General features: G+C 54.8%; 9 protein-coding genes across 9 annotated transcripts; 5 read left to right on the top strand and 4 right to left on the bottom strand.

Moving 5' to 3' along the window:
- Window positions 1-607: 607 nt before the first annotated feature.
- A1O3_01915 (uncharacterized protein) lies at window positions 608-4306 on the top strand (the record flags this gene model as incomplete). Its single annotated transcript, XM_007732058.1, has 1 exon — window positions 608-4306. One exon carries the CDS (start codon window positions 608-610, stop codon window positions 4304-4306), a length of 3699 nt encoding a protein of 1232 aa, XP_007730248.1.
- A 483-nt stretch (window positions 4307-4789) lies between these two features.
- A1O3_01914 (ubiquinol-cytochrome c reductase subunit 8) lies at window positions 4790-5185 on the bottom strand (the record flags this gene model as incomplete). Its single annotated transcript, XM_007732057.1, has 2 exons — window positions 4790-5000; window positions 5148-5185. The coding sequence occupies 2 exons, from the start codon at window positions 5183-5185 to the stop codon at window positions 4790-4792; spliced, it is 249 nt and encodes an 82-aa protein (XP_007730247.1).
- Window positions 5186-5678: 493 nt separating this feature from the next.
- On the bottom strand, window positions 5679-6707 carry A1O3_01913 (uncharacterized protein; the record flags this gene model as incomplete). The annotated part of the gene is made up of 1 exon (XM_007732056.1): window positions 5679-6707. One exon carries the CDS (start codon window positions 6705-6707, stop codon window positions 5679-5681), a length of 1029 nt encoding a protein of 342 aa, XP_007730246.1.
- Window positions 6708-7031: 324 nt separating this feature from the next.
- A1O3_01912 (uncharacterized protein) lies at window positions 7032-8162 on the top strand (the record flags this gene model as incomplete). The annotated part of the gene is made up of 1 exon (XM_007732055.1): window positions 7032-8162. The coding sequence occupies one exon, from the start codon at window positions 7032-7034 to the stop codon at window positions 8160-8162; it is 1131 nt and encodes a 376-aa protein (XP_007730245.1).
- A 410-nt stretch (window positions 8163-8572) lies between these two features.
- On the top strand, window positions 8573-9397 carry A1O3_01911 (uncharacterized protein; the record flags this gene model as incomplete). The annotated part of the gene is made up of 1 exon (XM_007732054.1): window positions 8573-9397. The coding sequence occupies one exon, from the start codon at window positions 8573-8575 to the stop codon at window positions 9395-9397; it is 825 nt and encodes a 274-aa protein (XP_007730244.1).
- Window positions 9398-10200: 803 nt separating this feature from the next.
- On the bottom strand, window positions 10201-11741 carry A1O3_01910 (serine hydroxymethyltransferase, cytosolic; the record flags this gene model as incomplete). Its single annotated transcript, XM_007732053.1, has 3 exons — window positions 10201-11164; window positions 11244-11608; window positions 11691-11741. 3 exons carry the CDS (start codon window positions 11739-11741, stop codon window positions 10201-10203), a joined length of 1380 nt encoding a protein of 459 aa, XP_007730243.1.
- A 560-nt stretch (window positions 11742-12301) lies between these two features.
- Window positions 12302-13393, bottom strand: A1O3_01909 (uncharacterized protein; the record flags this gene model as incomplete). The annotated part of the gene is made up of 1 exon (XM_007732052.1): window positions 12302-13393. One exon carries the CDS (start codon window positions 13391-13393, stop codon window positions 12302-12304), a length of 1092 nt encoding a protein of 363 aa, XP_007730242.1.
- A 354-nt stretch (window positions 13394-13747) lies between these two features.
- A1O3_01908 (uncharacterized protein) lies at window positions 13748-15740 on the top strand (the record flags this gene model as incomplete). Its single annotated transcript, XM_007732051.1, has 3 exons — window positions 13748-13757; window positions 13807-14099; window positions 14148-15740. 3 exons carry the CDS (start codon window positions 13748-13750, stop codon window positions 15738-15740), a joined length of 1896 nt encoding a protein of 631 aa, XP_007730241.1.
- Window positions 15741-17230: 1490 nt separating this feature from the next.
- Window positions 17231-18640, top strand: A1O3_01907 (uncharacterized protein; the record flags this gene model as incomplete). Its single annotated transcript, XM_007732050.1, has 1 exon — window positions 17231-18640. The coding sequence occupies one exon, from the start codon at window positions 17231-17233 to the stop codon at window positions 18638-18640; it is 1410 nt and encodes a 469-aa protein (XP_007730240.1).
- Between the last annotated feature and the right edge of the window lie 2355 nt (window positions 18641-20995).

Below are 20995 nucleotides of genomic sequence, written 5' to 3'. Positions count from 1 at the left end.
CTAATCAATGGCCTGGTCTCGTTCTGGACCATAGAGGAAGGGTAATGGGGTAATGCAGATTGCAGATTGCAGATTGCAAAGTTGATCGGGCGATAGGGAGGCAGACTTGAGCCGTGGCAAGCTTCGCAACACCAAGTACTCCGCAGGGCACCTGTGCCGATCAAACAAATGTGGAGTCGGCTGGCTCTGGCCATCAATCTCGTCCGAAACCAACAAGGACCAGCGTTGGGTTCATATCGTATACGGATACAGTGCAAACACAGTTGAAGGAGGAAGTAAAAGTCTGGTAGATACTGGTTGCTAGCAGAAGCAAGAAGACAAAAGAAATGGCGATAACCTCGTTTGCCACTACGGATACTCCGTCGTAGTGTGCCACTACTCAGTAGTACGGAGTACTAGTCTCCAGTACCGCGGAGTAGAACTGCAGATATGGCAGTCACATGACTCCCTACGGAGAAAGTTTGCCTTCCTGCTAGCACCTTGGCTTGCGGGAGAGGGAACTTGAAGCAGAAGTCGATAAGAGATCTGACAAACTGGTCTGCCACTTATCCTTCAGTTTGTACATTCCATTTGCGATCGAAGTCATCTAGGTGTCTAGACATCGATCATGTCTGATAGTGAGCACCCCCGGCATTGCTTTCCTCCACTTCTGCTGACTGCGTCTCAAGCCGACTTCGACACCGTGAGGCGTTTGCAGGCGGAGCGCAATGCTCAATCCGCCGGCAAGAAAGGTTCAAAGACTTTCGATTCATCCAGTCAGCGCACTGACTCATCCACCAAGGCGTCCTTGACTGAAAACTTCGATTCTGCTCTCTACGATCGAGATGGCCCCGACAAATTTGCGGGCTATCACACCTCCCTCCCAGCTGATGGCGAGGACGACGAGATGCCGGACGCCGCTGATACCAGGAGACTAGTTGGACAATATACCGCCACAAAGGATCAGATGAATGAGTTCTCCACAGGGACTGGTGTGGAGGAGGAGGATATTCTCCTTGGACGTGAGAAATCTGCCAGGATAGCAGATCGTGAGACTGATTACCAAAAGCGAAGATTTGATCGAGGTCCTCTTACCCCAACCAGGGCCGATCCTTTTGCTGCGAACAAACATGCTGGTGTCGCAGAAGGCGCTACGTATCGCGAAGTCATGCAATTGCAAGACTTGGAGCGTGAAGAAGAGCGCGTCAAGAAGCTCATTGCTGAGAAGCAGGCGGACGGTGGTTCTGTCACCGAGCATAAGCCCGTCCTCAAAGAGGAAGCCGACAAGGAAAATGTTGACGCAGGCTCAACCGTCGAAGCCACCGGTCGCAAGCGCAAGAAGAGATGGGATGTCTCCAGCGAGGCCACTCCTGCGACTGATGGAGAGGAGCCGAAAAAGCGCTCCAGATGGGATCAAGCTCCTACTCCCGATGGCGCTCCCGCTCCTGCGAAACGTTCACGATGGGATCAAGCACCCGCGTTGACTGCGGCCACCCCAGTCGGAAGCGCCGGTCTCGCCACGCCAATGCACCCTTCACAGGTAAACCCCGTCGGCTTTGGCACCGACATTTCCGGCCGAAATGCTTCTTGGACCGATGAAGAACTTGACATGATGCTTCCCACAGAGGGTTACACGGTTCTAGAGCCCCCTCCCGGATATGCTCCTATCCGCCCGGTCGTCAGAAAAGTGGCAGCGACTCCGGCGGCAGCGAGCAGTTCAGCGGGCATTGGTGGTTTCATGATGCAGGAGCCGGAGAGTGCACGAATGTTGGGCAAACAACTCCCCACTGAAATCCCTGGCGTGGGCGATCTTCAATTCTTCAAAGCGGAAGATATGGCCTATTTCGGCAAACTCGTCGACGGAGCTGACGAGAATGCGATGTCGGTGGAAGAACTGAAAGAACGTAAGATTATGCGGCTCCTACTGAAGGTGAAGAACGGAACACCTCCTATGCGCAAAACCGCTCTGCGACAATTGACTGACAATGCTCGACAATTTGGCGCCGGACCGTTATTCAATCAAATTTTGCCGTTGCTCATGGAAAAATCTCTGGAGGATCAAGAAAGACATTTACTGGTCAAGGTCATCGATCGCGTGCTCTATAAGCTTGACGACCTAATTCGACCATACGTACACAAGATCTTGGTCGTCATCGAACCTCTGCTCATCGACCAGGATTACTATGCTCGTGTCGAAGGCCGGGAAATCATCTCGAACCTAAGTAAAGCAGCTGGTTTGGCTCACATGATCAGTACGATGAGACCCGACATTGACCATGTGGATGAGTATGTTCGCAACACGACTGCAAGGGCCTTCGCAGTGGTGGCTTCGGCTTTAGGGATTCCGGCACTTCTGCCTTTCCTGCGTGCGGTCTGTCGGAGCAAGAAGTCATGGCAAGCTAGACATACCGGGGTCAAAATTGTCCAACAAATCCCCATCCTTATGGGCTGTGCCGTTCTGCCGCATCTGAAAGGGCTAGTGGACTGTATCGCGGATAACCTGAGCGATGAACAGGCCAAGGTGAGAACGGTTACCGCCCTGGCGATTGCTGCATTGGCAGAGGCTGCAAACCCTTACGGTATCGAGAGCTTCGACGACATCCTCAATCCTCTCTGGACTGGTGCTCGAAAGCAGAGAGGCAAAGGCTTGGCCGCCTTTTTGAAGGCTGTGGGCTATATCATCCCTCTCATGGACGAAGAATATGCAAACTACTATACCAGTCAGATCATGGAGATTCTCCTCCGGGAGTTTGCCTCTCCTGATGAAGAGATGAAGAAAGTCGTGCTAAAGGTCGTCTCTCAGTGTGCAGGCACCGATGGTGTTACGGCAGGATACCTCAAAGAACACGTCCTGCAAGAATTCTTCAAGAGTTTTTGGGTTCGCCGAATGGCTCTGGACAAGAGAAACTACCGTCAAGTGGTGGAAACAACAGTGGACCTGGGTCAGAAGGTCGGCGTCAGTGAGATTGTTGAACGAATCGTCAACAACCTCAAGGATGAGAGCGAAGCCTATCGAAAGATGACCGTTGAGACCATCGAAAAAGTCATTGCATCCCTGGGAGCCGCAGACATTGGGGAACGGCTGGAGGAGCGGCTGGTCGATGGCATGCTTTTCGCCTTTCAGGAGCAGAGCATCGAAGACATTGTCATGCTCAACGGGTTCGGAACCGTGGTCAACGCTCTCGGCACTCGATGCAAACCTTACCTTCCCCAGATTGTCAGTACCATCCTGTGGCGCCTGAACAATAAATCCGCCACTGTTCGTCAACAGGCTGCCGACCTCATCTCCCGCATCGCCATGGTCATGAAACAATGTGGTGAAGATGCATTGATGGGTAAGCTCGGCATCGTGCTGTACGAATACTTGGGCGAAGAGTATCCTGAAGTCCTGGGGTCCATCCTCGGCGCGCTACGATCCATCGTCACAGTGGTCGGGATCAATCAAATGCAGCCGCCCATCAAAGACCTACTCCCTCGCCTGACACCTATCCTGAGGAATCGACATGAAAAGGTGCAGGAGAACACCATTGACCTCGTTGGGCGTATTGCAGACCGTGGGCCGGAGTCAGTGAACGCGCGAGAATGGATGCGCATTTGCTTCGAGCTGCTCGATATGCTCAAGGCGCATAAAAAGGGCATCCGACGTGCGGCAAACAACACATTTGGCTTCATCGCCAAAGCGATCGGGCCTCAAGACGTGCTGGTGACCCTCCTCAACAATCTGCGTGTGCAGGAACGACAGTCCCGAGTTTGCACGGCCGTGGCAATCGGCATCGTTGCCGAAACCTGTGCGCCGTTCACCGTTCTTCCGGCCTTGATGAACGAATACCGCGTGCCGGAACTCAACGTGCAGAACGGCGTGTTGAAATCGCTGTCGTTCCTGTTCGAGTATATTGGCGAAATGGCCAAGGACTACGTCTACGCTGTGACGCCTCTGCTCGAAGACGCGCTCATCGACCGGGATCAAGTGCACCGCCAAACCGCCGCAAGCGTGGTCAAGCATGTAGCCCTCGGGGTGGTCGGCCTCGGTTGCGAGGACGCCATGGTGCACCTGTTGAACCTGTTGTATCCCAACTTGTTCGAGACCAGCCCGCACGTCATTGACCGCATCATCGAGGCCATCGAGGCCATCCGCATGGCTGTCGGCACGGGCGTCGTGATGAACTACGTCTGGGCGGGCTTGTTCCATCCTGCCCGTAAAGTGCGGATTCCGTACTGGCGGCTCTACAACGACGCGTACGTCCAGAGTGCGGACAGCATAGTGCCGTATTATCCGAACATGAAGGACCTGGGTCTTCCACGCGACGAACTGTACATTATGATTTGAAGACAGAGACGAGTTGGTCGTGGACGGTTGCCGCCGTGGAGTCTGAGCGACTTTGCTGGCCAAGACAGGTGCAATCGAGTCTGGAGGGGGTGAAAATGGTCCAGTGAGCACAAGACGAAGCCGGCTTGCTTGTAGAGCCCGGTTTCAACACGGTTACTGACCGATTAGCACGACGAGAAGAATCCAAAAACATGGTATAAAATCTAGTCTTCGTTGTCTTGGGTGACTCGAGTTCTACGCTTGTCTTTGCCTCTAGTTCCCGTATTTCCAGATGTGTTCCCGCCATAGGTGATGAAGTCTGGGTGTTTCCGTCGTCATCTTTAACCGGCGACTTCGCCTGCTCCCCCTTTCTGTTCCCTGCTGGCAGCCTCGGCTTGCAATCTCCCAGCCTTGGACTGCAGATACTCATTTCTGTGACAATCGACGGTCAGCCTCGGCGCACATCAAGTGATCTCGTCAATGAACTGCGAGGAGTAAGGCTATTCACCGTTGATTCGCCCAGCTCATGAGCAAATAGGCCACGATGAACGGCGGGGCCACGTAAAGAAACTGCGCCTTGGAGCGCCGAAAGGTGTTGAAGATGGCTCGGTGGTAGGCCTGGGCCATAGGCCGCTGGCGGTTCGGGGAGAGCGTGTATGTTGTCACTCCCGCTTGCTTGCGGACGTTCTTGTGGCCCCAGCAGAGGACAGGCTCTCTGTGGTTGATCAAGAAGTCTTGGTCAGTGACGGCTCAGAAGGTAGATAACTGAGGCAACGGACTGGGTTTTCATGGACCAGAGCAAGCCTGACGAGAGTGGCCTGGCCCGACCTGACCTAGAATTATAGCCAAGGAGACAACTCACCTCCCAAGCCCTTTGGGCAAATCCTGATTGTATTCCATGACGACGTGGCAACCGCAATCTTCTGTTGGAGGTGTAGATATGTGAACGGTGATGGCCAGTATCAAACAGTGAATCGGACACAGTGCTTGCGGCGTGGGAGTCCTCCATATTTATCGAACATGGAGTAGGGAGGACTCCTCCTCAAGGGTATTGTCTGACCCACCGAGCCAAGTCAACCTCCTGGTTAGGCGGCGTCACAAAGGGGTCTAATGCCATGATTTATGGCATCTGACTCTGCAATTTGGCCATCTCGAGGCTCTGGTCACCGCTTGCATTTGTCGTGGTCAGATTGTGGCGCCTGGATCCCCGCAATCTGGTTGAGTGATGGTGTTGTAGCGCCGTGCCCGTATGGGTCCTTGCGGAACTTAAACCAAATCGGGTGTTGCCTTCCAAGCCAGGATGGACCTTCAATTGGCCGGGGCGGCACAGCCTCGCCTGGCCTGACCTGAAGAACGAGTGTCCATGTCTCCGCAGAGCGTTGATCGCGATCCTTCACTGACATTGTGCGGCAGCCCTCCCGAAATGCCCGGCTAGAAGGAGACGCTGTAACATGCCATCATGTTGCTTGCGTGGCTCGGAGCCTCCACTCTCAATAAACTCGTGCCAGGACATCAGACTGCACTCTGCACCACCATGCCTGGCCACAGCAGCCTGCCACTCTTCTTCGGTATTGGCTTCCCAGAGACCTGTCCGTGCATCAAACGGCAACGACTCAACCCCTGGTCTGTAATAACAGTACCCCAGTCGAACAATCTCCATACAGCCTCGAATCATGGTGGCGCATATCACTGTTCTCCGGGCGCTCTCGGCGATGGTCCAGGCTTGCCAGGCCGAGAGGTTGCTGTCCAGTGTCTCGGGCAGAATCGAGTAGAAATGTTGGGACCAGGTAAGAAACAAATCATATAGTGTTTGGAAGTCCGAAGCTACGACATCCTCTTGACTCTTGTCTAGGTAAGAAGCCAGCACGATGGCAACCAACTCGTGGAAGACCGCCGTGAACTGTATAAATGTCAAGTCTCGCACACTTAGTGATAGTAGACGGTGCTTCTCTGTTTGCAAGAAGGAAGAAGACAGGTTTGATCCTGCGGCTACCAACGGAATTACTGAGATGCCTTCGCCCGCAGACAAGACTGTGGCATGGGCATAGGGCGTCGATCGATGCTGGAATGTCAGGAGAGGGATCCGTCTGAGATGTACCCTGGCGAGCTCGAATGTATCGGGATTGCTCATGACAGGCACACCCTTCTGCAGGTCGTAGCCCTGGGTCGTATAGGAGCGAATAGCATCAGCATGAGCGGAGGCCACCGAATCGTACAATCGCGAAGGGAGGAGCTGTCGGACGGGATATTGTGCGGAGGTGACATAATCTGGACCGGTGGTTTCAACACTGGAGACTGGTTCAAGATCGTAGGTGCAGCTCAAGCCCTTCTCCAAGCATCGAGAGCACTTGGGCAGTTGAGGACGACATCGGCGCTTTGCGGCAGTACAAGGGTGGCATGCCTTTCTCAGGGAGGGCGGCATGCCTTAGTGGGAGAGATGGGCCGCTGGGAAAGAATGGATCGCACTGGTGTGTCTCGATCATGGATTCCAAGGTTTGCAACTGGTGGAATACTCTGAACGGAGGGAGTGCCGTGTGAATGACGAGGAGCGAGGAGGGAGGCTGCCCAGGAGCAGAATGGCACAAGTGCTTCTCCATACTCGTGCCCGCAGCTAATATGGTGGATCATTTGATCGCAATCTTCCATCTAACTCCTCCACAATTCGACATTCTACCCTTCCTCGTCTGAGCAGTCTCGCTCTTCATGAGATGGCGTTCAAGGCCTCGACGCCTTGAGAACATCAATAATGAGCACCTCCAGCCGGTATTTCAAAAACACCAGCGAACCATCCCGACGTGCCAACGCCCCCGAAGAGCTCATTGCCTCGCTAACCCGCATCAATGCCTACAATCCGCCCGTCCAGACGTGCTCCACGGGCTGGACGTTTCATGGCCTCTACTACGGGCCGACGTCGATAGCATACCTCTTCTTCCGCCTATCTCAACACTACCCTGACTTGACGTTCAAGGGCCAGTCCCTTCTAGATTGGGCGCAAGCATATCTTGATCTCGGCGTACATGGACTTCGCGAGACTGTTGACTCGAACCATTGTGGAGTCGCCAATGAAATGCTCGCTCAACTAGCCATCCGTGCCGCAATGGAAAACGACCCTAGCCTTGCGCAACAACTGTGCTCGTACGAAAGTGTTGTCAACGACGCTTCCGGGTCCGACGAGTGGCTGTATGGCCGTTCTGGATATCTCTACTTGCTGCGGCTTGCCCGCTCGGCCTTCGAACAAGACACAAAGACCATGAATGTGATCGATGCAACACTGCAGAAGACGGTGCGAAGGATCCTATCCACGACACAACCTTGGTCATGGCATGGCAAATGCTACCTCGGAGCTGCCCATGGCACCTTCGGCATTCTCTGCCAGCTGGTATTGTCGTCGCCTTCGTCTGCAGAAACCGTCCAGCCCATTCTTACGCAACTGCTTGAAACAAAGTTCCCGAGCGGCAACTTTCCATCATCATTGCCACCAGGGTCCGACAGGCTTGTTCAGTTCTGTCATGGGGGACCGGGGGCGGTCCTAGCGTTGAGATCATTGCGACCTCATTTCCCCAAGTTACGGAACAGAATTGATTCTGCCATAGTTGCCGCACAGAGAGATATCTGGAAGCGCGGTGTGCTGACAAAACAGCCTTGTCTATGTCATGGTATTGCAGGCAATGCTCTGGCTCTTGACGACGAAGCAGAATTCCAGCATTTCGTGGCTTACATGGCAAGCGAAGTCCTTGAGAACCAAGGCTGGCTAGACCAGGCAGGTCGGGACGACCAGTTTGTTGGACTCTACACTGGCGAAGCAGGTAGGTCTTGGGTTTGGGCTGTGGCCGACAAGAAGCTGGACAAAAACTGTGTAGGATTTAACGATTTATGAGCGGTTAGTCTTTCCGCTTGGGTCACCACGAGCAAAGACGGCTTTTGGCATCAGCCTAGCATCAGCATCAGCTCTATGGCTGTCACGCTTTACATTTCCATGACAGTGTCGTATTCGATCCTGGGAACAGTGCGGCAGTACCTTGTACCTTTAGCGAAGGTATAGTACGTAGGTAGTAGTATTCCACGGTACTGATACAGACCTCCACAAGGCTGTGGGTGTTCCCCACGCCGCCCTAGCGTGTACTGTTTCCGTACAATAATTCAGCCTCGCATTCAATCGCTCCCTTCACTCTTCGTGCTTTGAACAACCAGTCCCTAGAACAAACACGCCATCGTCGCTCAGCCAGATCACATTTTTCCAAACAGCCATCTCGTCCACCTCGAACCGAGTAGCCAGATCTTTTCAAAATGCCGTCCGCGGCATCTCAGTCTCAATTTCAGTCTCACCCTCACCCTCACCCAGACATACCACCATTTCCCTCGCCCTCAACATTCTCCATCCTCCCAGACATCTACCTCCTGATCGCCCGGCTGAATATTTTACAACATCCTCCGTCAGCGTCGACGACGAATTCAACGTCCAGCTTGCCACCGGTGCCTTTGCTGTCGCAGTCGCAGTCGCAGTCGCAGTCGCAGTCGCAAACCCAACTCGGAGCGCACACGCAGACACAGACACAAACACAGACGCAATCGCAATCGCACCTCGAATCCCAGAGCCATACGCAAACAGAAACACCAACATCAACACAAGCCCACCAGCCTTCATCCACATCCACACAACCAATCCCCACACAGACAGCGTCCTTATCCGGCACCGGAGCGACTTCGCACGTGCACCTCGTCCAGACCGGCCCGCCTCTGGACCTGAAAGACCTGCCTGCGCAAGTGTACCCGATCAAGCAGAAGGTTGCAAAGGCGCGGGCCGCCGTGACGGCGCTGCCGGACATTGACAGGAGCGTGGAGGAGCAGGAGCGCGAGATCCGCGAGCTGGAAATGACGGTCCGGCTGTTGAAGAACAGGCTGGGCGCGTTGGCTGGCATTGCCACGGCGAGAGACGGCTCGAAGGCCGGTAACAGGGACGATGAGGGCGAGGGCAAGGGCGAGGGCGAGGGGCCCATGGATATCCAAGAGACGGGACATGAGGTGTCGAAGCAAGAAGACGCGAAACAGGAGCCACTGTCCGATGGAGCTGATACCGTGATGCAGGGCGTGCAGGTGGAAGGGGAGGGGTGAGGAGAAGACAACAAGGTGAGAAAAAGGCATAGGATATAATGCCGAAGTCGGCATCACAACACAAAGTCGAGCTGGTTCTGGAGCTGGAGCTGGATCTGGATCTGGGTCGCCCCGGGCTCGTTGAATCCCCCCTCTGATCGCAAGCAGAGAATAGAATAGCACCATGACGACAACGAGACCAGACCAGACCAGACCAGACCAGACGGGGCGCGACATGAGCCGGAGAAACAGACAGATACCATTGTGGCCTTAACGGCAATCGTACAAGACCAACTAGGACTGACTACATGCGCCACCCGGGCCTCCAAGACGCAGAGAGCGAGAGCGAGAGCACGACCACCTCGGTCCAGCACGACGAACGACGCGAAGAGGGGCATGAGCAGTCATGCATCCATTCCCCTGGTTGGAACTACGGAGGCAGACAGAGACAAAGACAGAGACAGAGACAGAGACAGAGACACAAGAACACAAGCATGATGGAATACTGTCAAACGTCATGGTCGTTCGGAATGATCATTTTCTACTACCTTGGGTACCTGGGTATCGTTGAAGATACGCCATTTTTCCTTTCTTCCCCAGCCCAAGAAAGCCATCCGGTTGAATAACTACAGTCAGTATGTATGTAACTCCGACAGTTCCATGTCCGGAACACCAGAACCTCAGCCTTGGAAAGATTGCCCTTTTTCTTTTTCCTTTTTTTTCTCTCTCCCGAAAACCCGTTGTCCATTTTTGGCTCGTCTTCTTCTCGCTAGAAACCCGTTTTCCATTTTTGTCTCATCTTCTCGCCATCTCGCCATCTGCTCTTACACGGGCAGAGGGAAGCTCGAGGCCCATTCGGCGATCTCCTGGCGAAGCTTCAGAATCTCCGGCACACTGTCGCTGGCAACGGCGGCCTTGAAGTCCTTCAGCTTGTTGGCCTCCTTGGGCAGCTCGCCTTGGACCTTCTTGCACAGCTTGATGCTCTGGTCAATGTACGACGCGACGCGCTTGAAGTCGTCTTCGCCAAATCCGCGCGACGTCATGGCAGGAGTGCCGATGCGGAGCCCGCACGGGGTCAGGGCGGATTTGTCGCCGGGGATGCTGTTCTTGTTGCAGGCAATGTTGATCTGTTCGAGGACGGCCTCGACACGGGCGCCGTCCAGACTCTGCGGGCGCAGGTCGAGAAGCACCATGTGTGAGTCGGTGCCATCGGCCACGAGCTTGTATCCGAGCTTCTTGAACTCGATCTCCAATGCTTTGGCATTCTTGACCACCTGCTCTTGGTAGGCGCGGAACTCGGGCGTGGCCGCCTGCTTCAATGCGACGGCCAACGCCGTGATGGTGTGATTGTGAGGACCACCCTGGTGACCTGGGAAGACTGAGAAGTTGATCGGGCCCTCGAGGTCGTACAGCACCTGTTTGCCCGTTTTCGCGTCGGTGCTGCGAACACCCTTGCGGAAGAAGATCATGGCTCCGCGGGGGCCACGGAGCGATTTGTGGGTGGTGGTGGTCACCACGTCGGCGTGCTCGAAGGGCGAGGGGATCACTCCTGCGGCAATAAGACCGGAGATGTGGGCCATGTCGACAATCAGGTATGCTCCGATCTTGTCTGCGATCTGGCGCATGCGGGCATAGTCAATCAGACGGCAATATGCCGATGTGCCGGCCACGATGCACTTGGGGCGGTACATCAGCGCATTCTCCTCAAGTCGGTCGTAGTCGATGATTCCGGTCTCCAGGTTGACCCGGTAGGGAAACGTCTCGAAGTAGGTGGACACGGCCGAAATCCTGAGTTCCACAAGTCAATGACACCATTCCGTCAGACATTATTTCAGGCCTCGTTGTCTGGCCATGCTGCTCTGCTTACTTCTTCTGCGGCGTCTGGTAGCCGTGGCTCAGATGTCCTCCGTGCGGTAGATCCAACCCCATCAATCTGTCATGTGGCCGCATGAGAGCCTGGTAGACTTGCAAGTTGGCAGGACTGCCACTCAAGCATTGCACGTTGACTCCCCACTTCTCCGGGTCGAGGTGAAACGCCTTCAGCGCTCTCGCCTGGCATGTCAGCTCGACCGCGTCGATGTGCTGGTTCCCGCCGTAGTATCGTGCCCCAGGGTACCCTTCGGAGTACTTGTTGGACATGGGCGAGCCCAAGGCGTCGAAGACGGCGCGGGAGGTGACATTCTCGGAGGCAATGAGGATGATGGACTCGCGCTGGCGCTTGATTTCTTTTTTCTGCAGCCCACCAAACCATGTCAGCGGGTCAACGTCCAGGGTACATGTGTATACTATGTGTCCGTGGAGAGCCAGGACTTACCATGATCTCAGCAATCTCCGGGTCAGACTCGACCAAAGACTTCTCGAGCATCTGAACGATATTGTGCGTTAGCCCACGGCAGCATTAGAGACAAGACAGCCTTCGGCGCAGACACCGCACTCACCTCCTTGTGAGCCTGGGAGAGGGCATAGGTGGGGGTGGCGGCAGAACCCATCTTGTCGGGTCTTGAGGAGGAGCTGCAGAGTACAGAGTATAGGCGTAGGGGTGGTATGTGGTATAGAGCAGGGAGATGCAATGACAGGTCAGAAGCTCGAGAAAAGAGTCAGAGTCGGGCGAGGGACAGTCCAGCCTCTGGGGCTTTGGGGCCGGGAGACTTTTTTTCCTCGAGCGCGAAATATTCCCCGCGCCAAATTCTCATTGGACGTCCGTGCCGCCTCTGTATAATTTACTGCCTAGTAGTTGGGCCTAGCATCTGTAAGACGTAGAAATGCTGCATCGGGCATTTTAGTGATGTGTTGGTCTAGGTCACGGAATACGGGACATGTACAAGTGTCCATCCTTTGGTGGAGGACTAAACAACACGCCGGATGTATCCACTGGCCTCAACAATGACATTACCCAGACATCTCATCTCATCCGGATGGCTTCCTTTACATGGCATTCTCCTCATCCACCAGCCTCCGCTTCTTCTTTTTCTTCTTCTCATGCGAGACTGGTCCATCTGCCTCCCGCAGCTTTTTCTTCGGACTCTTTTCGTCCGCCTGGCCTTGCTTGGGCTTCTTCTTCGTCTTCTTGGATGTCGTCTGAGGAGACATGGTCGTGGGCTTGGGTTCCAGTTCAGGCGGTATGTCGAGAGAATCTCTCATCTCCACGTCTGCGTCTTCGGCGGCCTCCTGGATTGCGGGCGCACCATAAGGCACGTAGCGCATCTTTAACCCTTCGGGTTGTTTCCGGATCGGTTTCGATTCGCCGGATTTTGTCGCCGCGAAGACCAGAGATGCTTCTGTCTTCGACTTGGGAATGGTAGTCGTCTCCTGCAGGAGGTAGCTGTGCTCAACTCTCTTCGCACTCTGCCGGTAGCTCATTTTAGCTCCGTTGGGTAGAAGGACGACTTGATTCTGCGATTCCACGGCATGCATGCTATAGTCGATGCCGTCTCTGCTGACGATCGGCTCTCCCTTCATTGCCGCCTCGATGTCGAGCTCCTTGATCGATTCAATCGACACGCTATCGGGCACGGATATATGCCAGATTTGCTTAGCAGACAAGTCATCGAAGAGAGTTCCCATCTCCGAGGTATAGTCGGACGCAGATACAATCACTGGCCCATAACCCGGTGGCGCTTTGAAGGGCTTGGGCGCGATGTGGACGTGGACAGCAGAAGATGTCGTGGTCTTGGACTTTTTCTTGGGTAGGGATTCCTCGGCCGCTGGTGCAGTTCTCTTCTGGCTTGATGCCGAGGTCGTAGTTGAGTCGTCGTCCGAGTCATCCTGTCCGGTCTCGCTCTCCGATGATTCGTCTGTCGACTCCTGCTCAGACGCCGCAGATGGAGATGGAGATGGAGATGGAGATTTTGGTTTGGACTTTTTAGAAGTCTTCTGGACAGCCGAGCCGGAGGGTTGAGGCTTTTGTTTCCGTGTCGATGTCACCTTCTCAGGTGGGCTGTTATCTTCGTCACTGGAGTCCTGAACTCTCTCTTGGCTGAGGTGGCTTTGCCCTGCGGTTTCCTTAGTCCTGGCCATGGCAAGACTATCTGGAGATTATGGATCACAGCGAGGAGTTGTTTGGCCTCGTAGGGACAGATCTTGCCATGAGGATTGCTGGCCAAGCTGAATTTTTTTCCTCGCCAGTCTGACTATTCAAAATTTGGAGAAAGGGAAAGAGATGAGCAGATCTGCAGGGACAAAACATACTCGGAAGCTCCCGCCGCTAAATTTTTAGTGGCCGTGTTACTCTGTAGAATTTTCAGGCGGCAACATGTTCGATGCTTTGGGCCTGACGAATATTGAATATTGAATATTGGTCATTTCGCAATGCTCCAGGGAGTATTTCATCCACGTTCAACGTCTTTCCATTGCTCTTAATGCGCCTTGTTTATGACAGCTAGTAAGTGAACTCCACCGTGACCATTGGCTTGATCCTCACCCAGCCTTAGATGGTGAACGGCTCAGCGCAGTCGCAAGACGGCGCCGTCTGCGCGATGCCCAGTTGGCGGCCCCTACGGCGCCAGCTCCAGCGCCAGCTTCAGCAGACGACGCACAGTTGACTCGACCTGTGTCTGGGCGGAGCTCCCCCCAAGTCAGCGAGCCCGTCACTGAGGTTCGGTCTGTCGGCACCTCGAACCAATTTTCAGCGCTGGTGGATGCGTCTGCTGTTCATTTCAGCTCGAGCAAAGAGGTGGATCAGTTGAGTGAGACGTCTGTCAAGATCAGGCTGTCTCGTGGTCAGGTAGGTTCCTCTTTGTCCCAGGGTTGGCCCTCGATCTAACCACTGTAGAACTGTGTGATTGTTGGCACATGCACTCTCTGGGTCAAGCAAGGATCTGTCTTCATATATGGCGCTACAATCCATGCTTCCACATCTGTCCATCAGATCTACGCCCCCAACACCCATGCCCTTCCGGCCATTGAAGCCTTGAGTTCAAAAGCAGAGTTTCAATTGGACTCTCTTGACGCTGGCTTGACTGATCTTCCATACATTGGCGTCCGAGACTTGTGGGTTCCAGCAAATGTCAAGCAAACTACTTCGTCGTTCTATGTGCTGGGACATTCGTTCGACCATGACCCCAGACTTCCCCGACGCCTCAAGGAACTGAACCTTTCATCTTGGAAGCCGATCATATCTGGGGTATTGCCGTCTGGAGATACATCCTCGACGACTTCTCCTCCCAGAATTCTGTTATGTGGCCGACGCTGCTCGGGCGTGTCGACTCTGGCTCGATGCCTGGTCAACAGGATCGTCACCAGACAGAATGCGTCGACTATTAAGACTCGTCACACAGGTGTTTTAGTTCTCGATCTCGACACAAATATGCCCGAGTTTGCCCCTCCGGGCACGATAAGTCTGGTGCATGTTGTCGGTACCCAGCTAGGGCCCTCGTTCACACATGTCCTCACAGCAACCGGGCGTTCCAATCGGATCCTGAGAACGCATTTCCTCGGAGACGTACATTTCACGGATCTGTGCGACTGGCACATCGACCGAGTGCTTGATCTCGTAGAGCTGGCCAAGCAGCATTGCGCCAGGTACGACGGTACTCCAGTCCTGGTATTGGCGCCAAAGTGGTGGAATGGCATTGAACAAAAACTGGCGAGTCAGCTGTGGACAAGGATCGCACCGACCGACATTATCTGCCTCGACGCCAGTACAGCGTCGCCTCATCTGCAACCCTGGAAGTCAGTAGCCGAGACTGGCCAGTGTCGGGTGCACCAACTGCCTGGCCAGGTGTTCGACAAGATCTATTCCGCTAGAGAACATGATCTCCAGATGCAGTCATACTTCCATCTAGTTGACTCTTCGACAGACCACCCACTCTGGAACGATCTGCCGATTCTTGCAGGGACGCACCACGAATTAACACTAAGTTATGGTGGCGATGACGCAGACGTATGCTCAGTCATCTTACTAGGCGGACATGTCGCGCTTGAAGACACATACGACGCTCTGGAAGGCAACCTGGTCGCCATTGTGGCGGTGAAGCGCCCAACGGATAGGGGCTCGATGTCAGATTGTGAGGTTACAGAGGACAGCAACACTGACAGCTCCCACGTATCCGTATCTCGCACCGAAGAAGGGCTCCCGCGGCTACATGTACAGGGCGGCATGCGATCGCGATCCCTGTCTGGCAGCTCGGGCGAAGATTCCTTCTGCGTAGCGGTGGCCATGGTCGTGAAGATCGACATCCCAAGCAGACAGATCACTCTCGTCACAGGACCGAGCCTGAGCGTGCGCGAAGTTGAGGCGCGGAAGCAGGGACACCAAGTAGCGCTGGTGCTGCAGAAGGCCACGACCGATGGGCGATTCAGACCCGACTGGGCGCGGAAGGAGATGGAAGATGGAGATGCGAGGTGGCGGAAGAGGGCAAGCTGATAGCTGAAGCGCACATGTCGATGTCGGGGGGGTCGGGGTCAGGGTCGGTGTGGTAGCGTGACGACTACTGTCGGGCCCAAGGGAGCGTTCTGCCAGCAGACTTGGGAGTCGGGACTGTCACCCCTGTCACCACGGCCTGCCAGCCGTGGTGTGACGTGGAAGGGGAGGATGCCGGCGAAGGAATGCCGGCATGGAGGGGGCTAAAGAGCTTAGGGGCTTGCCAGGGCTTAAGGCTCAGGCTTAGGCTTCGGCTTAGGCTTAGCGAGGTCGCCGAGGTTGCGGCCAGCGACGGGAGAGCACGCCCAGAATTACTCTGTCCAGAGTAGCGAAGCCGGTAGTCACCTATTATAATTTAGGCGCCTAGGAGTGGGCGTTGGCGTTGGCGGGCGTGGGCGTGGGCTCCTTAGGTTCTTTAGGCTCCTTTGGCTCCTCAGGCTTTGACGTCGACGCTTCCGCTTCCGCTCCCAGCTTCCAGCTCCCTGTCATTGCGCGTTGCCTGATTCGCTGCGGCTCAATTACTGTCGCAAGTGGCGGTCTGCGCGGTCTGCGATCCAGGCCCGGCAAATAAAGGACAATAGTCCCAGTACGCATAGAAGGAGACTGCATGGCAATGGGAATGGGAATGGGAATGTCAACGTCTACTCTGTACACACAGTCATCCATCCCCCCCGTCTACTCACCTACACCTCTCTCTCTCTCCCTCTGTAGCCCAGCGGTGCCGATAAAACGCCCTCCCTTGAGCGCACTGTTCACCTACGCTCTCGTCCGTCTCCACCGCCCCAGCCAAATCGTTGAATAATACGAAAAGAAATTCCCTCCGCTCCTTTCAATCGAGCTCACGACCGCCTGCCTGGCTGAGACATTGGACATTGGTCGTCGTCAGAGTGATACAAGCCTCAGCGCACCGAGGGCAAGTTCAAGATTGCGATTACCCAGAGAGCGAGCTCACAGGAGATACCACTACCACACCCATGGCACCCTCGAACTCAGCCACCTGCGTCGGCCTGCGAAACATGTACACCAATTGCCAGAGACTGTAGGGGAGGGAGAGCGACGGTCAACTGAAGAAGGAACCAGGAACCAGGAACCCCAAGCTGCTTATAAGAAGGATGGATTTTACGGTGCGTGACAATCATAATGTCCATGTCCAGCTGGCCTCGTCTTTTGCAGTCAGCAGTCAGCGCAGCGCATGACAGAATCTGTCTCTTCTTGACGCCTAATCCCTCCCTAACACCGACACATGACCATCTGTCGCCGTGCTAACAAACCCCGTCGTCTTACAGATTGCCCTCACGCATTTCTGCGAAGCGCATGGTCCCAAATCAGTCCTGTGTACACAAGTTCTCCCCCTCGAGTGCGCATTATGTCTGCCGCCCTCGCCATCACTGAGGGCCTCTTCCTCCTCCGAATCTCTCCCGCCTCAGGATCACCACTCGTCCTCGTCCTTTGACTCTCCCCGTAATCTACACACTCCACCTCCGCTGCGCAAAATGGACACGGACACGAACCTGACCCTGCCCACCGACTTTTCCGGCGCATCCACCACCGTCGACTCCGAGACTGAGGCAGACCGGCCTGCCATCGAGAAACACCCTCTCTTTCAGACGGTGGACCAGAAGCGGAATTTCAGCTCACAATTCCGATATGGCCGCGCCCAAGGCGACACCTGTGCCAGTTGTAGCTTCAGTGTCCCCAAGGCCATCGCGGAGAAACTGCCGGCGGGCGCCCCCGGGAGCAGGACCACAGACGGCAGAGGTCCCAACCCCAGCGCGCCCGTGTTGCGGTCCCGAGAGGTTGTCTGCCTCCGTGAAAGAAGACGGAGCGGTGCAAACGATGCTTCCCGAGACTGGAAGCCTTCCTCGTACGGATCTTCCGTGGGTTCTTCATGCTCCCAGACTTCCTCCCAGCTGCCCTTGTCTTCTCGCTCACATCCCGACCATTGCCATGACCACACCCTCACTTACTTAACCACTATGTCTCCCGGGGACCCGGAGAGCTATGCGCAATTGCGAGCGTCCGTCATTCGGACGCTATCTTGCGAACTTCTCCCGAGGGGCATGTCGGATGGGCCCTTTTGCTTTGGCGACTCCAACGCGGGTTACACGATCGCGTATGTCTTTCGGCTGACGGATCCCAAGGCGCGAGGACGACGGCGCGCCTACGCTTTCGTGGCTCTCGCGGGAAAGGATGCCAGCCGCGCATTTCAAGCTTGCCCCATGCTCTGGGAGGCGTTCGCGAACATGGCCAAGGGGATTGAATCGGCTGCACAACGGCACCAAGACAGGCAGCGGCAGAAGGAAGAGGAAGAGGCGGAATTTTCACAGGCTTCAAGGCCAAATTCGACGAAATATACGCCAGTTTCATCCTTCCTGACTGCTCGTACAGTGGATCCCGACGGGCACCCTCGACGTGTTGGCCACGCCACCCCGCGCAGTCTCGCGGAGATAGTGGGCGACGAGAACATCTTCACCTTCCTCCACCAATATTTCGTCGCGATCCTCCGCTGTTTGGGCGACCAGTTTGGCGGACTTCCGCTCGCAGACAAGCCGTCTGTGTATCAATCGGTCGGCGAGGAGTCGCCGCCTTTCGCCAAGGCGTCGATCGTGGGCGGCCACAGTGAAAAGCTGGACCTTGGGCATCTCGAAAGTTTACGTGATGAAGACACGACCCCGCGGCCGCAGGCGCAGGCGCAGGCGTCGCCGTCTGTCAACGCAGCAACCCAGACCCGGCGACAGGGGTCCGGCATTCCAGGCACGAGGTCGTCTGTGTCGACACCCGAGGAAGAAAAGTTGGACGAGCTGGAGATCTCAAAGACTCGAGCAAACAAGGCGCTCAAGTTGAACCCGCCGTGTGCACCGCTGCCAGTCAGCAAGACGGCGCAACGGCAGGTTGTTGTTTAATATTTCCCCCGACATTACAGCCCTCGCCGGAGAGGGTGAAAACCAGATGATTAATTGCAGTGGTGGGAAAGCCCCTACCATGGAGCGAAGCCCCCGATAATGGGATGGGCATTAACGACGATGACGGCCTCACACTGACTGACGGAGCCATACTCGTACCCAGAGATAGGGACGAGTTGGTCGATTGGTTTACACGGACAACGCGTACCGGGAACGTTTGCGCGTCAGGAATGGGACGGGGTGGGAAGGCTCTATGTGCTCTGCTTTAGATCTCGTTTTTCTTTTGGCCGCTATCCACCCGGAGCGGCCTTTTAGGCAAGTGATACCATGATACAACGGGTCGGAAACATTGAAAGCGAAGCGAGGCGAGGCGAGGCGAGGCGGAAGACAATCGCAATCGCAATCGCAATCGCAATCGCAACTGTAACTGCGATCGGAGGGGGCTGGGGTGTAATCAAATAAAATGCAAATAAAGTCGCGACTTGTCGGCTCTCAATCTTTGTTTCGCCTCAAGTGAGAGTGTGAGAGTGTGTACATACGATAACTATCAAGACATCATGCCCCAGGGACCCTGGGTACAAGTATCAAGTAGAGGTACCTCCAAAGTCAAATCCAAAGCACTGCCGTCTTCGTTTTTTTGTGATGATACCAAGGTTCCCGGACCACCGCGTTGTGAGGTATTGGACGAGCTGAATATGCTGTCATGTCATGCTTGTTGTGTCATACTTTCTGTTAAGATCTAGATCCAGATCCAGCCAGCACCATCCCATCCCGTCAACAGAGGCAGGGGCAGGGGCAGCAGCAAACAATCTTGGACTCGCTGTCTGTGTCTGGTTGGCGTCGACTAGAGAACCACATATCCGTGCGAAACATACTCTGGCAAAGCACATCGAGAGGCAGGCACGCAGTCGGTTCAGTGCTGTTAGGTGCGTGTTGGTGTTAGTGGTAATGTAGATGTCGAATAAGGCAGGGCAGACGACGGCAAGACGGAACGGAACATGGTGAGTAGAGCAAAAAGAGGCACTGTGGAGGAGAGCGGAGGAAAGCATTGCAGAGTATGAAGAGCAAGAGCAGGAGCAGGAGCACAAATCCCCCAACTCAGGAGGAAGCGTACTGTACACGGGGAATATGAGCAAAGAGCAAAGAAGGACATACACCGCAGGCGCTGCATGAGCAGGAACCGGTGCAGGAACCGCCGCAACAGTTGCAGGAAGAGCAGGGACCCATTATTGTTTGATGGTGTCTGTTGTTTGGTGTTCAGTGATGGTAATGGAGTAGTAGTGGTAGGGGTCAAGGACTGTGTGTCAAGGCAAAGTTGGAGGGAGGGAGGAGGGATGATGGATGACAAGTCCGCTGTTTCAAGTAGGGGAGGATATTGTCCTAGGGACGGAATGAGAAACTGGAGAATAAGATTCAAGACTGAGCGTGGCAGTATAGATATATATATATATATATATATGGATATAGACACGGAAGCAGACACGGACAACCGACACGGACACGGGCGAAGACACGAAGTGAACCCCTGCCTCGCCATGTATGTACTGTAAGCGTCGAGGTCTTGTCGTGCATATTGGTCCAGGCCTCAAGACGAGCATGATTCCTCAGTTTCATCCTGGTGGTCGTGGCCGTGGCCGTGATCATTGGTGGATGCATACATGCATCTATCTGAAGTTGGACTCGTAGAGAGACAGGTCTGATGAATGGAGGCAACATCATTGATTGCATCGCAATGTCACTGTTGTAAGAGCATCTTGGTGGCCTCGATGACAACGTACAGCACTCCGGCTCGTTCCCACTTCCTTACCTTGGGAACCTTCTGCCATGTGGAAATGTGTACCACTTCCAGGCAAATGCATGGTTCGAATTGACAGGGCCTCTTTCTGTCTTTTCGTCTGGCAGTGCCTCTGGTGTATGAAGCTGCCCCCGGTCGGGATGGTGTCTGGACACCATACACCAAAAGCCATCAATCCACAGACAACCAACCGCGTCAAAGTGAAGCGGGGCAGAAAACAGCATCCACAACTGTGGAAAAACCAAGCATGAGGAGCGGAGAAGTTGAAGACAACCCCGGGCGGTGCATCGACAAGGATATGTGGGAGAAGGATGATGAGAATGGTGATGAAGGCGAACAGCTGGTTGCCTGACAGGTCGTCTGTAGGAAAAGGTGGAGGAATGGCGTATCGCCTCACTTGACCACTGGATAGCCAGATGGATGCTTCGGACATGCCTCAGGACGTAGAACGTTATCACACCCTTCCACTGTAGTGGCATGTCAAAAGTGACCCCCGACGCCTTGTCTTGGGTGCTGTTGGTTGTGTCCTACCCCTGTCTTTCAGTGACCCCTGCTTGGGT

This window comes from Capronia epimyces (genome assembly GCF_000585565.1).
Source record: "Capronia epimyces CBS 606.96 chromosome Unknown aczIQ-supercont1.2, whole genome shotgun sequence".
Lineage (NCBI taxonomy): Eukaryota > Fungi > Ascomycota > Eurotiomycetes > Chaetothyriales > Herpotrichiellaceae > Capronia > Capronia epimyces.
The sequence above is the reverse complement of the archived record's forward strand: the minus strand, read 5'-3'. Positions and strand labels throughout refer to the sequence as shown.